At 38.5% G+C, this 16,103-nt stretch overlaps 1 protein-coding gene across 1 annotated transcript; it reads left to right on the top strand.

Annotated features, from left to right (window-relative positions):
- Window positions 1–3,442: 3,442 nt before the first annotated feature.
- On the top strand, window positions 3,443–15,177 carry LOC115430615 (uromodulin-like 1). Its single transcript, XM_030150721.1, has 14 exons — window positions 3,443–3,539; window positions 3,897–4,160; window positions 5,463–5,756; window positions 6,488–6,739; window positions 6,844–7,158; window positions 7,785–7,900; window positions 8,069–8,285; window positions 8,367–8,519; window positions 8,758–8,948; window positions 11,091–11,242; window positions 11,417–11,674; window positions 12,657–12,810; window positions 14,537–14,669; window positions 15,053–15,177. The coding sequence occupies exons 1-14, from the start codon at window positions 3,443–3,445 to the stop codon at window positions 15,175–15,177; spliced, it is 2,721 nt and encodes a 906-aa protein (XP_030006581.1).
- The last annotated feature ends 926 nt before the right edge of the window (window positions 15,178–16,103 follow it).

Here is a 16,103-nt window from a genome sequence, read left to right as displayed (position 1 = left end):
TAAACATTGGGTGTGGACTACACTGTTTAACATCATAATAACCATTTGATTATGAACTGTGTGTTTACAACATCCAGTAAAATACTCCAGTTGGTTCTTTAAGAACACGGACAGGCCTGGATTTAACCACTGAATGAGACTAACATTTCTATTTCAGCACTGAAGGGAGTTTTCCCTGGTCCCAGAGGTCAGTTCCACTGGACAAATAGAAACGGAATATCACTGAAGGGGGAAAAAATCAAAATCTGAAATAAGAATTTCTCCTGCATGTTAAGATTTTGAGTTCTGTGACCATGTAACCAAACGATCTTACACCCAAAACTTTTTATTGTTTATTCAAAATCTGATGATAATTTTTGCTAAATTGGCTAAATTTACAAACTAGAAAAGCACTCGGAGAGCGCAGATCTCCACCAAGGCAGATCAGTCATGCCCCCTCCCCAGTCACCACCAAAATTTTATCATTTGTTCCTTGTGCCACAATCAACATTTCCTGAAAATTTCAACAAAATCATTCTAACCCTGTCTTCTCATCCTTATCATCCTTGGCAGAGGTCTACACTCTCTGAGTGCTTTTCTAGTTTTGGCATCGATCCAGCTTATGTCATCATGTTCATGCATGTGCTGATGTCATCATATCTATTGCCTCTATATATGTGCCAAGTTTGAAGTAAATTGAAACAAAATAGATGTTTTTATAGACATTTGAAATTTCGCCTATTATAAGAAAATGGGAGAGGAAAAAATATTTTAAAAATTCATTAACTAGAAAAGCACTCGGAGAGCGTAGACCTCCACCAAGGCAGACCCCAATGAAAACATTACCTCCGCCATTCCTTGGTGGAGGTAAAAATTTGAACTTTGGCCTATTTTTCCCAAAATGTAATCAGATCTATTCTGGGTCACTGGCAATCTATAAACCTAATTTGGTATGAATTCAACCAAGAGTTTTCCTGCTAAAGTGTTAACAAACAAACAGTCCGAACCAAAAACACCACCCCTTGCCTCCCCTTTGGAGGGTGGGGGTGGGGGGTGGGATAATAAATCACTTAGGAGAGGTTAAGAGTAACATTAATTTGGACATCAGAACAGAAACAGTAATAGGTCTTTGAGGGTTGAGTATGAAATGAGAGCCCCTGTGTCTCCATGATTATAATGGAGGTGTGGTCTACTGTGTGGTTTTAAGGGTGGTCTGTCCATCAGCGCCCAGACCTGCTCCAGGTGAGCACAGTCAGCACACACCTGTCTCTCATTAGGAGGTTTGTCTGGTCCAGACAGGCCTTCAGACGCAAAATGATTTCCTTTAACAGGATTATCAAGAAAATGTAAGCATATATTTCCTTGTGTTCAGAGTGTGTTTCTGTTTTTCTGGATGGTGACTGATGGGCTTTATTTTCAGGAGCTCTGTACAGGTTGTGTTTAGTTTTCTCCTGCTGTTGCCTCTTACCATAACTTCAGGTGAGTTACACACGGTGCCGTAGTCCACTTGTACTTGATGTTACATGTTAAAGTCATTCATTTTTCTTTCAGGACACTGCGAGGATATTTCCTTTTCTATTTGTTGGATGAGCAGGGACAATGCTCTGCAGAGGTAAACACCACACATGTTTCTGAAAATGTGGCCACTGAAGTCTGTAGTTACAAATGCTTACTGACGTTAAGATTTTAGCGTTTATCCACCTTAGGCAGCCAGGACAAAATGACTTCCCACCTGGATTTAACTCCACTGGATTATTACTGCAGTGATTAACATGTTTCAGCTGCAGTTCTTTAACTCTAACTGATGCAGGGAGATGCTTCTCATTTCTTAAACAACCATCAGTTTGATATAAAGCATAAAGACTGGACTGTTTCAAAGGCAAAAGGTCATGTGGTCTGATGAATCCAGATTGATCCAGCTCCAGAGGGATGGACACATCAGCCTGGAATGTCGTTTAACTGAAATTTGCCCAAATTGTGAAACTTTATGATAATGCATTCAGTTGATAATTAACTTATTTTAACAGTAGAAATGGGATGATTTTACCTGATGGGTTCTATGGTTATTGTACAGAGTGTGAAAATTTAGAATTTTTTTGCATTAGCTGAATGTGAACAGTGTGGTGGCCCTGAGGTGCAACAACCCAAAAAATTTCCACTTGAAGAAAAAAAAGACATTGTGATTTATTTAAAAAGAAGTATCTGAAAAAATAAATGTACCCCTTAAATAAAAAATATGCTTGCATGAAAAAAAACTTTAAATAAAAAATAAATTTGTACAAAGAAATAAAATAAATTTGTATGATTTAAAAAAAATAAAATAAAATTTCCAAAAAAAGACATCTAGAACAGTCCAGAGCCACAATATAAACTTAATTTAGTGTGATATCAGTGGAGTTTTGTTATACTCTCAATTACATTTTCACCTTCACAAGATTTTTCCTCCTCTGTGACATCTTATCATTCATAAGTACAAACCATAATATAAACTGATGATTAGATGTTATCGCTTAACAAAGTTTCTTGTCGTCAAAGGCCTTTATTAATTTACTCTAGAATTGGGCTGATTTTAGCAAATTTCAATTAAACTGTCCTGTTAACTGATTAATTGCATTTGATTGGCTGTTAAAAATGGAAATTCATTAAAACACTCCCTTATTCTGAGGCTAAATGTGATTTATGAGCTATGTTAAGCATATGGCTAAAGCACCAAGAAATGCATTGGTCACCTTTATAACAAAGCGCTTTTAATGTCACCACCTTATATTTTAGCAGCAGTTATATATTATGTACTATCATAGGTCACTTCTTAAGAGAAAAAAACCTTACTATTTATTTTCTTTCTGTTAATCAGCCCACGGCAACATTGAAGCCTTTTATCAGACATCTTTTGGTTTGTCAGGGTGAGAGGAGCGTTAGATGAAAGGATTACCCATCATGCTTAGTGTCTACAGTACAAGCCTGTGAGGGCGGTGTTAGGATCTTTGGCTGCTTCACTTGATCAGGTCGAGGGTCAGCAACATTATATGTCCAAAAAATTCTAGAAATAAATGTCGTCACATTATATAAGCAAAAAAAAACAAAAACAGACTGTTGTATTATGCCGTTTCTAAAAATTATTTAATGTAAAAATGTCAAAAATGTACTTATCTGTGTCTCAAGAGGTTAAAATAAATGCATATATAATGTAGTGTTTTGGCTAGTAGATTTATTATAAGCTGTTTTATGTTCAGTATTTTCTGTATTTGTTTTATTTTCAAGGTATAATATTAACATATGGCTCAATGGCACTGCACTAACATCCATCCAGAATGTGGGTAAACTGACCTCGCTGACGGTGCCTCCAAATGTGGAGAACAAACTCACACTTCAGAATGGAGACACTTCTCAGAAATGGACTTTTACAATTTGTCCACGTAAGTGTCAAGGCTCATTATTGGATATTTTAATGAATGTTTATTGGATGTCGTCAGTAAGTTCATCTCTCACTCCAAGAAACAAAGTCCTTGAAAGTGAGCGGTCTTCAGAAACCTCAAGAGGAACCAACGAATGCAACTCTGGTAATTTTGCATATTGTAAGACTCACTTTGTGTAGTTTGTAGGCACAGTTCACTCCTCATTTTATTTGATGGTCTTTCTTTAGGGCTCCTTGATGTTGTTGAGTCCAGATGAGGTGTTTGCCTGTGAAAATGGAACATTATTCTTCCAACAGACAGACAACTTCTTTCTTGCTGTTGGTAAGATCATCAGCTCACTGTTTCCACTGACTAAAACTCACATCTTTTTCTTCCTGCTTTATTGCTTTTATCTCTTCACACTTACTTTCTTTTTTTGCTAGTGTTTTTATATGCAACTGAGCTATTGTGACCAAGTAATTTCCCTTGTGGATCAATAAAGTAACTCTAAGTCTCATCTAGGTCACACGGATCATCCCTCAATCAAGCTCAAGTCCAGGAGTCCCACCGCGGTACATGTTTCCTGGGTGGAGAAGGGTCCTGCTGTGGGTCAAAGCTACACTGTGAGACTCTTCCAGCCTGAGCTCAGCGCTTATGAGCTCCTCGGTTTGGACACGACAACCCACAGGCACTACAGTTTCACAGATGTGGATTCCTGCAGCCCCTACGTGGTCTGTGTGGACATGGTGGGCAGTCAGTCCTTAACCTGCCTCTCCACTTTAACTGGTAAGGACTGGATGTGACTGGATCAGCAGGAGTGGTGGGTTGTAAGAATGTACCCTTTGGTTTTGCTCGTCTTTGTTTTGTTACTGTTTCAGGACAATTGGGATTAAGAGAATTCAGTATGTGGTGCACAAAAACACTGAAAAGTTGTCTGTTGTAAATTTCAACAGAAATGTCTGCATTGTGTTTTTAGTATGAAAAGAATTTAAAGTATAGATAAAATTGAACAGCTATGATTTTAAAAAAGGCAACCTGGGTTTACAATGATCTGACCTACCCAGATGGCAACACCTTAAAGGGGTCATATTCTGCTAAACCCACTTTTATTAGTCTTTGGTTCATGTATTTGGACCCTAATAGTTCATAAAGTTTGAATTTGAACCCTCCAGGTGCTTATATTCATTCTGGCAAAAATCGAGTGGATTTCTACAAACTGTTTCAATTCCTTAATTTGTCACATCTATAACTAGTTACGTCACGACATTTGCGCATATAAGGTCAAGATTTCCAATGAACATTTCTCAAAGTACGACATAATTGTTTGTCAGCAGCAGTGGTTGTAGTCCATACTGAAAATATGTCCAAACTTTGAGCTGATTACCTAAAATATTCAGTTGTTGGTTGTATTAACAAACACAAGTGGCTGAATGGGAAAGAGCAGCACAGCCAACAACCTGGAGGGGGAGGGGCCTGAAGTGGCTCATGTGCATTTAAAGGGCCAGTGCTCAAAACGACCTTTCTGGTGTCATTACTCAGAAATAGGATTGAAGATGGACCTGTGGAGTTGAATTAATGAAGAATTCAGACCCAAGCATAGCATTTACAGTTTATGTAGACCACAGGGAAATGTTTTAAAATGCATAATTCCATTTAAAAAAGCAAAATATCACTCCTTTAAAGGATGGTTGCAAGGGGATGGTAAAAAAAAAAAAACCCAAAGAAAAGAATGGGTACCTTTGCTGTGACTATTTTAAACAGGGACATGTTAAAATGGTCACATACAGCCTATGATCACATTGACTTTGAATGCCTTTTAAAGCTATTTTTTGTTTTAGAATGTACTATGCACTTTGTGTTTATGCCAGAAGTCCCAAGATGAATATCCATTTGCATGCAAATGTAGTGGACAAAGTTTTTTTTTTTTTTTTTTTTGCCATCATCTATATTTTAGTGAAGCATTACAAAAGCAGAAGAGTTTTGTCTCTATTCTTTTTATACCATGCATCACTTCACACCACCGTAGTAACTTTCAATTATTTAGTTTTTTAAAATGCTTTTCCAATTCTTTTGTCCTCTTCCGATCAGACCCAGACATCCCCAAGGACTTTGAGGTGACCTCGTGGAACAGCACCAGCATATCTTTGGCCTGGAACAGCCCTTATAACCACAGGTTCTCCATGTTCCTCCTCACGGTCTTCTACCTCAACGGCACAGACCACATCACAGAGAATGTGTCCGTCTGGCATCAGGACGATGACTTGGTGTTCACATTATCAGACCTGCAGCCCTGCACGAGGGTGAAGTTTGGCCTTCAGACTGTTTGCCAGGCAGGGGCTGAGACTGGCTTCAGTAAGATGGTTCTGAATGATGGGAACTCTGGTAAGCTCTGCGCTCATTTAACTGACATTTGCCCTCGTAGTGACGTCTTAGGCCAATGCATTAGGCTGATAATGAACTTATTTCTTTCACAGTAGAAACTTATTTTGGGGATTTTCTCTTATTAGTTACATGATACAATGTAAAATCTTATTTTTGACATTAACTGAAGAACAATCCACTGTCACAATATAAATTTTATTTAGTGTTATCAGTAATTTTATTATTGTGCTGTCAATAACATTTACACCAGTATTTTTTGATTTTTCCCTCTCCTCCATAAAATCTTGTCATGCACAAGTATAAACCATAACATAATGTGACGGATGTTATCACTCTGCAAACATTTTTGTTATCGAAGGCCCATATTTATTTACTGTAGAACAGGGCTGCTTTTAGGAAACAGCAGCTAAACCAGCCTGTCAATTGATGAACTGTATTTGTTAGGTTTTTAATGAAGGAAATCCATGAAAACACTTCCACGATCTGAGCCTCAGTACTATTTGAGTATGTGGCTTAAGCATCAACTAATACATTAGTCAAAAAGTGCTTTTTACCCCTGGGCCAACTCAGGCCAGAGGGGTATTGTAATTATTTTGTCTGTCTGGCCAAGGGTTATTACAAGTGCACAGTGCGTTATGTACTTACTTCATCCTGCAGTCATGTATGATGCTCTGTTATAGCTCACCTTTTTTAAGAAAACACCTCTATCACGTTTTCTTTGTGCTGATCAGTCCACTCCAACATCGAGGCCTTACATCAGACATCTTTTGGTCCTGATAACTACACCCTGAGCTGGAAGGTCAGGAACACCTCATCCATCTCTACGTTCAGAGTCTACCATGAGGGGGTGCTGCAGTGCACCATACTCACTACTAGCTACACTGTGGGGCGGCTGCTGCCCTGCCACAGGTACCAGGCTAGGGTAGAGGCCCTGTGTGGAGATGGAATACTCATGAATGCCAAGACGATCACTGTACATACAGGTAAACACAGACTGGTTACACTGACGTATCATCTTGTTTATACAGACTTCCAGATGTTGTGTAGTTTGTGTTGAGTTCAGTACCTACAGCCTGTCTGTGTGCAGGACCCCACGGTGTGTCTCAGCTCAGGTATGACTCCAGCGACTCCACCGCCTACTGGAGACCAGGTACCTCAAACCCACCAGCTGTGGCCTTCTTATATGAGCTGTCCCATGAAAAGGGCCCCGTCATCCAGAGCAGCCGTGTGACTGGTGCAGAGCTCCACCTGCCAGGACTGGAGGAAGGGAAGAACTACATCCTTGACGTGTGGGAGGAATGTGACGGACTGTGGGAGTCGGAACATTCAAAACTGTTCTTAGAGGGGGGTAATACATCCATAGAACTCATGGTGAGGGCAGCCGGAACCGCTCAAGATCCAGGTCAGTCTGAGGCCCCTGTGGACCAGCAGGACTTGTGTAGTTATAGTTTCTGTGTTGAATATAACCAATGAAATGTTTGATGACTGGCTTTTTAAATTTTTACAGTGTTTTTTATTATATTGCATTCGGTTTAAAAAAAGATGACAAGTTTACATGTGTAGCTTTATTCATGCATACAGGCTCCTTCATACAGCTTAAAAAGGGTTAAATAGTGGTATTTTGGACAAAACATCCATTCCATGTAACATGGAGAATTTCCTTGAAACCACATCTTTTGGATTCATTAAATACATCAGGGTAAGATAAAACTTTATTTATCCACAGTTGAGAAACTGACAGGAAAGCGAGCGTAATGAATATTAGAAAATGCAATGGCACGATTAAGATTTGGAATCATTAGTGCAGTCATATGGCTTTAATTAAAGACTGAATAACTGTGCACTGTAGTAGTCAAACACAAAAGGGTTCATAAACCTCATATTGATGTATAGAAGAAGTAACCGTACAGAGGCTCAGCCATACAAAACAAATGCCTAAAGAACCACCTGAAATACTGTGTTTTTGGGTAATTTATGTTTGTACTAATCGAAACACATTATGATGCATGTTTTTTGTTCCTGCTGCAGATGTAGATTTGTACACTGCTGGTCTCCGTCTGGTCGTGCCGTGGTCACTGCCTGAGGAGCTCCTGAATGGAGAGTCAGAACCTCAGGCTGAAATGGTGAAGTTTGTCACACATAAGGTGAGTGCAAATCTAACGCTTTGTTCACTGAAGAATTTAATTTTGTTTTTGTTTTTTTTCTGAAATATGTGATTTGAGTCTGAAATAATCTAAGTCTGTAACAATTTAGTAGGAAGTATTCCATCTAAGTTTGCAGGCTCTTGTGGAATTAAACCCTCTGTGTTTCAGCTGAAGGATCTCTTGGAAGACTTTAAGCCAACCCGCATCAAACTGGCTGGCATTGAACCTGCAGATGATCCGGGAAAAACAGAATTTCTATTTTCATCTTTTGATGCAACCATAATGGATGAAGATGTGCCCCTGTCAGTTCCTGCTCAGCTCAATTACATCCAGTCGCTGAATGCACCCAACATCACAGTTACAGATGGGGCCATTCACTGGGAGGGTAGGTGACATTCAGCTGGACTGGTTCCGACTGTCGTTTCTTTTCTTTGATATATGTTGTATTTGCTTTGTTTTCCATCAGGCCCGGACCTGTGTGCTTCAGAGCAAATTTCATGTCCCTTAAACGCCCTGTGCATCAACACCCTGGGCTCGTACATCTGTGTGTGTCATCATGGTTACTACGACGTCAGCTCCGTCATGAAGCATCCAGTACCATCACATCCTGTCTGCAATGGTACTGGAACACTGTCAGCTACAGATAATGTAACTTCTACTGCTTTTTCAGAGGCTGTGATTCTGACCAAACATGTCAGACACATTTTATAGTCGGGATCTTCACAAAACTCCTACGATAGCCTTCTGAAAGAAATCTATCTTTTCACTACTGGCCTCCATTTTTCTGAAGGTTTTTGCCATTTGTCAACACTGTGATTATCATTACCTTACACTGCTCTGATCCTGTTGTCAAACAGAGAAAGGCCTTTTCAGCGAGTGTCGGGATAAACTGATCAAGGGTGGAATAGCAAAATCCTACCTGACGTCTCGCATGGGAGGGAAAGTCAATGTGAAGCTGAATGATGGGCGATGCAAAGTGGAGGAGACTGAGATGTTTTATCAGTTCAATACCCCACGAAATCCACATAAATGTGGAACTCAGAGGCAGGTGAGTAAACGGTCACCAGTGGTTGCCAATATACGACTGACAGGTTTGACATTTTTGCCTGGATGTTGAACTTAAACCGACAAGATTAGTATGTTAAAAAAAATCATGAATGACGGAAAAGTGTGGACAGTTTGATATGCATAACAAAATCTTTTGGAAATTGGATTTTTTTTTTGGGTTTTAATGACATCTACAAATGTTAGTTTTACCGATCAGCCATAACATTCTGAGCAATGACAGGATAAGTGGTATTAAGTTGGATTATCTCATTCCAGTGGGACCTGTCAGTGGGTGAAGTTAATGTTTGAAACAGCAAAATGGGTAAGAACAGGGATCTGAGCAACTTGGAGTAGGGATACATTGTGATGTTCAAAGCGCCTCCAGATCTTGTTCATTCTCATTGTAAAATGGTTAGAACCTACCGAAAGTATCTAAGATCTGGTTGTTCTTTAACCAAGAGAGTACCTATGGGAGCAGAACATTACCACCTGTCTAATATTGTGTAGGTTCCACTTTTTCCACAAAACAGTTCTGACCTGAGGCCTGTACTTCACCAGACCTCTGAAGGTTTACTGTCATGTCTGGACCAAGATGTTAGCAGCAGATCCTTGAATGTTATGGCTGCATCCTAATATAGAAATAGAAAATGTCATACAGTAAACATCATATTAGATTGCAGCATTGAATTAAAAAATTCCTGTATGAAATGCCACATGCAGTTAAAGATACAGCTGAATGATGTGTTAGAAAGTTATAGTCATAACCACTGTTTACTTGGTTATCATGAAAAATGCATGATTCTTCATCAATGTGAAACGGTTTTTTTTCTTCTACTCAAACATACAAACTTAAAGGGTTTTTCTCTTTTCAGTCCCTACCTGTCCCACTTTCATAGACTTACTCAGAAATAGCTGAATTTTTGATTACTAGAAGGATCCATCATATGATGCCATATACTGATATCCTCCAACAATCTAAACCTCCACATGCTGCTACAGCTGAACTCACCCCCATTTGCCATCACTTTGCACCAGCAATATTTCCTAAAAATCACATCAAAGCTCTTATGCTATTTTATTAACTTGTATATCATTCATGCATATCATGTTTAAATAGTGCCTTAATACGTATCCAGCTACATAGAATGACCAAACATGACCTTTGACCTGAAGTCATTTGAATATCATGTTGGAAAATACAGCAAAATCATTAGGTTTGACTTAAAATCTAAAATAACATTCTTGCCCACCTTGTTGATTCTATTGCTCGAAATGTTACACACTATATTTATACATAAACTAGAAAAGCACTCGGAGAGCGCAGACCTCCACCAAGGCAGGTCAGCCCCCACCCAGTCACCACCAAAACTGAATCATTTGTTCCTTGTGCCAGTATCAACATTTCCTGAAAATTTCATCCAAATCCATCCATAACTTTTTGAGTTATCTTGCTAACAGCCAAACAAACCATGAAAACCTAACGTACATCAAGTTTTTGAATCTACGGAGGGGCAAGATGTTCTATATGAAAGCAAATTAAGGTTTAAAAATCATACATTACATGCAGAAGTGAATGGAACATCCCAACTGATCACCTAAGATGTCTTAATTACAAATGTTTATTATGATCATAAGTATCTGTTGCTTTAATGGAACGCCTTTCCAGTTAACTAAATGTTGCTATTAATACAAAAAAGTTCCATCCTTAGTATTAGACATAATCAGGCTGAAGGGATCAATTTTGAAGATGCTTGATAATGCTGTCATGCATCACTGAACACGGTTCAAAATGATTTTCTAGACATAATTATGAATTTTACTGAGCCAGACACATCTTTTTTTTTTTTTTTTTTAATGAATCCAAAGTGGGCAAAACGGATAGGATGCCAGAACATGTCCCAAGTCTAAATAAACAGACTTGAAACAAAAAACTAGCTTCTTTGACTTTTTTTGACTCTTTGCATTTGAGTGTTAGTAAGTACAAAATTTCTCCACACACTGAACCTCTTTTTAAATGTAATATTTTTTTTTTTGTGCATGTACCTCAGAATTTGTCATCTTGTACTTCCAGTTAAGTGCTCAGTAGAATAGTCTTGTAATGCATTAGATGAACATAACAAGGTGTTCGTGTGTATTTTTGCAGGTGAATAACTCATGCATTCAGTTCCAAAACACCATGACTGTGACGCTGACCAAAGGACCAAACGTAACCCGAGGTGAACTGAAATTTATTTGGAAGTGTGTCTATTCTCGGCATTACGTTCGCAATGCTCAGATCGGAGTGAATGCAGAGTGGTGAGACATTATTCAGTTATCCCCAAGATTAAAATATTTGGCTTTTCCACACATTAGATATTTGTTTTTTAGAATTTCAGTGTGCTATTATTGTCTAGTGTTGTTGCAGACGGGGACTATAAATAAGAAGCAGATTTCCTGAGACTTATCTCCACGCACATTGTTCTGTCACAGGATCTCATCGTCCTCCGTGGTGGAGTTTAACTCTTCTCTGCAGCTCAGTCTGACCATGACCCTCTACAGTGACGACTCCTACAACCAGAGCTACAGCGGACCCGTATCCTTAGGACCTGACGACACCCTGTTCTTCCAACTGGCCTTCGAGACCACCAGTGCTTTTACCTCAGATGTCCTCCTCCAGTTGGATTCATGCTGGGCCACTGAGACCCCCAACCCCCAGGATGAGGTCAAGGGTGTTTTTCTTCAGAATGGGTAGGTGACCATGGGACTCTTTCTTTGGTTTACGCTGAACTACAGGGTGTATAAAAAAAAACTATACATTTTGAAATGTTATCCCCAGTTCTGCATTTGATAATTTTTGGAATTTTCTTTTATGGATGTCAGTAGGTAGGGGATTGGTGGATATTTGTCCAAATTTACAGACCCAGGTTTTCATGCATGAGTGAGCAGGGGCAAATTGTGCAATCCAAGTTAAAACTGGTTTGCGTGAAGTATCGGTGGGATTTAAATCCAATCAAAGGTCATGGGAGGGGACATGGGCATCCATCTTGTTTTCCACAAAATTGCCAGGTTACAGCATTAACACATTGGCCACCATGTTAACCCTAACTTGGCCTGTCCTCAGTGACATTTTCAGGACTAAACAAGTTGAATTATCTTTGAAAGGCAGGGACAGCTGCCATGGGTAAGGAAATGAAATTGACATAGTGGCCAAAGTGGGGTAATTTTTCAAAATGTATAGTGTTTTTTTTTGGATGCACTTTGTAGAACATGCTAAATGTACTTCAGTGCACTTAAGCGTTGGCTGCTCTTTAAAACATGACCTTTCACTACAATTTATACTCAAACTGGTCCAAAAGGTTCGTTCTTTCTTTAGGATCCCCATTAGCTGTACCATCACTACAGGTGCTCTTCTTTGGGTCCTTACAATAATCTTTACAACTAGTCAATGCAAATAACATACAATATTATCATAACAAACATTTTTTTTCACAGACAACATAACATGAAAGAAAATAAATAACAGACAAGATACAGACACGACAGCTCCTTTAGGTCAGCAGCGGTATAGTATATACAGTACATGTATTCAATTAGCCCAAAAATCAATCATTTATGTTCAATAGATGCTTCTTGACTAACTTCTTGAATTTCATTTTACAGTTTTCTTATGTGATGTGTTCCGGTAGTTTGTTCCATTCCATTGAGGTGACATCTGTTCTTTTACCCACAGCTGTCCTGTCGATAACATGTTCCAATGGCTGTCTGTCAACGGCCGAGAGCAGAGAAGTCGATTTTCCATCCTGATGTTCAAAATGCCTCAAAACCAGCCTCTGTTCTTTCATTGCCTGGCCAACATCTGTGGACATGAAGAGGACTGTACAAAGGTCAGCCTGAGTCCTTACGAGTGTCATGTCCAATCTACGACATCGTCAAATTTTTAAGATAATTCTTTACACCCAAAATGATTTCAGTTGTAAATTTGAGTTCATTATATGCATTTTTAATGGTGCTACCTCGTTACTAACCCATAAAGACCCAAACATCCACTGGTGACCAAAACCAACTACTGATGTAAACTGTTTAAAACATCTTTGTCCATTAATCCTATCAATCCATGTCAATATTTGGGGTAAAATTCAGTTATTCATCTTTTCATGGTCATCAGATATGACCCATTTGGACATTCAGGGACTCCGTAGTTACCGTGAAAACAGTTCTCTCAACACTGATTCACCAGTAAAACCCGTGGAATTGGATCAATGACAGTGGATGGAGACACTGGGTTTATGTTCAGTTAATGAGTGATTTGCTGAGAATCACTTTTTCTTCACTTTTCTCTGTTTCTGATATAATAACCCTCAGCTTTAATTAGAGCTTTAACGAACATCTACATCATCAGTGAGTTAAATATAGGAACATGTGTGATTTACTCTGAAAAAACACAAAATACAGAGGATATTATAATAATGGTGAAAAAAAATTCACTTAAGAGAAATCTAGAGTTATTTATTTGGGAATTACCACAGAAGTAGGACTGGGTGTTTATGGGTTAAAATGTAATGGTAATGTAAAATGATTAAAGCTACAGTAGGCAGAAGTAAATGCAACACTGTCTGATGGGACTATAGAAAAGTGACACAAAAATAGAACCGTTAGGATAGCAGCCGTGCACTGAGGCATTTTTCTAGAATTCTCTGAAAACATGTGATTGGTCTTCTGTTGTTTGTTGGATTTTCTAAAGCCTGAAACCAGAGGCAACGGGAGGTACAGAGGTTCAGTTTCCTTTCTAAACACTTGAATTATAATATACTAAAAGGTTATTTTGGTGCCAAAACCATTGCCTACTGAAGCTTTAAGTGATTAACTGATGTTTCTGTCAGGACTTGAACAGATACACTGCACCCAGTCATGGTTGAGCTCCTGTCAATAGTTTGTAAAGTATAACTTGGCCCCATTTTGATTCTAACTCCCCCCTCTGCATGACTCAGAAGCAGGGTGGGATGGAGGGGAACAGTGTCTGAATGTGAGACAGGAGTAGTTCAGGGACATCCATATGAAACAAACACAACATACTTTTTTCCCATATATTTTTACCACTTAATAGAATGGCTTCCAAAAAAAAAATACATGTATGATACATGTTGAACCTTTTCTTAACTTTTTCTAGGCACCATACAATCCTCTCCCACTGGGAAGTGGAGCAAAAACAGTATTTCTGCATCCTGTATTGTTATCACTGGTGTTTTATTGTGATTTCAGATTCAAAGCAATAAAAACAATTAATGGACCTAGGAAGCCATTTTAAAATCTCTGCCTTCCAGTGAGCTCAGTGTTTCTGAATAGAGCGGCGTAGCGGCTTCAGTCCAACCAGTCAAATTTCATGAGTCATACTGAAAGTGTGACTGTCATGAAATGGGTGGGAAGGTTCAAGATTTTCATAGGAGGTGGCGAGTTCAGCTCTTTCACCAACAAAATGAAGATTTTAACTTTTTTTTTTATATGCAGTATTGCTACCATGCATATTTTCATTACAATTGAATACTGACTCTGTTTACAGCTCAAACAGGTTTTTATTATCATGTTGAAGGTGTCTGCTGTATTCTGTCACAGAACTGCTCCAGTCAACGTCGTGTCAAGAGGTTAGCCGGCCTCATGGAGGGACGAGGGAAACGAGCAGCTGTTGTGTCTGCTGGACCTCTGGTGGTTAACATGAAGGTGAACTCAGGCACGCAGCCATCGAACTGTAAGTACATGTTGGGGTCAGAATCCTGATGAGCTCTTATCGTTCAGTCTATCATTGGATTACATCTTTAAACACTAATGAAATGTGTTCAGAGGTTTACACTCGATTCATTATATAGTTTCAATCTTGGGAAATGTTGGTATTCACACAATTTGTTTAAAGATTGTGTCAATGGGGATTTTAAGCATTAGTTCTTGTTGGATTCTTTTTTCTGTACAGTCAGAGCAACAAGTGAGGCCATTGGGTCATTTCTTTTTCATGTTGAGACATAAATTGTTGCATGAGTTTGTTACAAATTGTCATCCCAAAAATCCGGTTTGTTGTTTGCTGTTTTGATTTTATGAAATAAATAAAATTAACATTTGAATTGTCTCTCTTTCTAGGGGAAGAGCACAGGATGGTGATCTTTGCTGTGGCTGGAACAATAGGTGTTTTGGGATTCACGTTACTCTTACTGACTGCAATGAAAGCAGTCATGAGTTACTATGAAGGACTAAGGCCGCAATAAAGTGTTTGGAATAAAATGGGTGTTTGTGTGCAGTGGTCATTTTATCAAACAACAAAAAGGACAAAGACAGTTGGAAATGGTAATTTGATTGTGTTTTTAGCACGTGTATAGAATTTATTTTCTCTTTGCAAATAAAATTACTGAAAAATCTATTAAAGTGAAGCAATTTTCAAAATTAAAAAATTATACAAACGGGATTATAAATTTTGCATGACAGGAAGTGTATATATACACCATTTAACCCTCAAAGACCCAAAAGCATCTGCTGATCTAAAATGTTTAATTACCTTTCAACTGCTAATCCTATGAATAAGGTAAAAATGCAGTTTTAGTTTTTCAACAGCAGCAGATGTGTTTTGTGGATGCATCCATAGTCTCTGTAGTGAACCTGGAAACTCAATTCTCTTCTGCAACATTGATTCAACAATAAAACCCATGTAGTCTGACAAATGACAGTGATTGTAGACACATCTATGTAGAATTAATGATACATTTTGCTGAAAATATGTTTTTTTATTTTGATATAACCTCTCAATTTACTTTGAGCTTTTATGAACATCTACATGATCAGTGAATTAAATACAGGAAAATTCCAAATTTTCACTGCAGAAATTCTAAGGGTTATATAGATATGTGGTGAAATTACTTGGTTAAATGTAGAGAAAAAAATTATTTAGAAGTCATCACAAAAACAGTTATAGGTCTTTATGGGTTAATTAATCTGAGCATCACTTTATTGTTGATCATTATATTCACCATATTTTGAACTAGTAAAGTCTCATGTCAGTGTCGTTCTTATGGATATACAACCATATTTCCATATAATGTGCTTGAGTAGGTTTTGAAGGTTAACCTGTCACAGTCAGTGCAGCAGTGATCCACTACTGTGTGTGCGCGCACATATTAACACACGAAGAAGACTCTCA

The sequence above is a fragment of the Sphaeramia orbicularis genome, chromosome 12, assembly GCF_902148855.1.
Source record: "Sphaeramia orbicularis chromosome 12, fSphaOr1.1, whole genome shotgun sequence".
NCBI lineage: Eukaryota > Metazoa > Chordata > Actinopteri > Kurtiformes > Apogonidae > Sphaeramia > Sphaeramia orbicularis.
The sequence above is the reverse complement of the archived record's forward strand: the minus strand, read 5'-3'. Positions and strand labels throughout refer to the sequence as shown.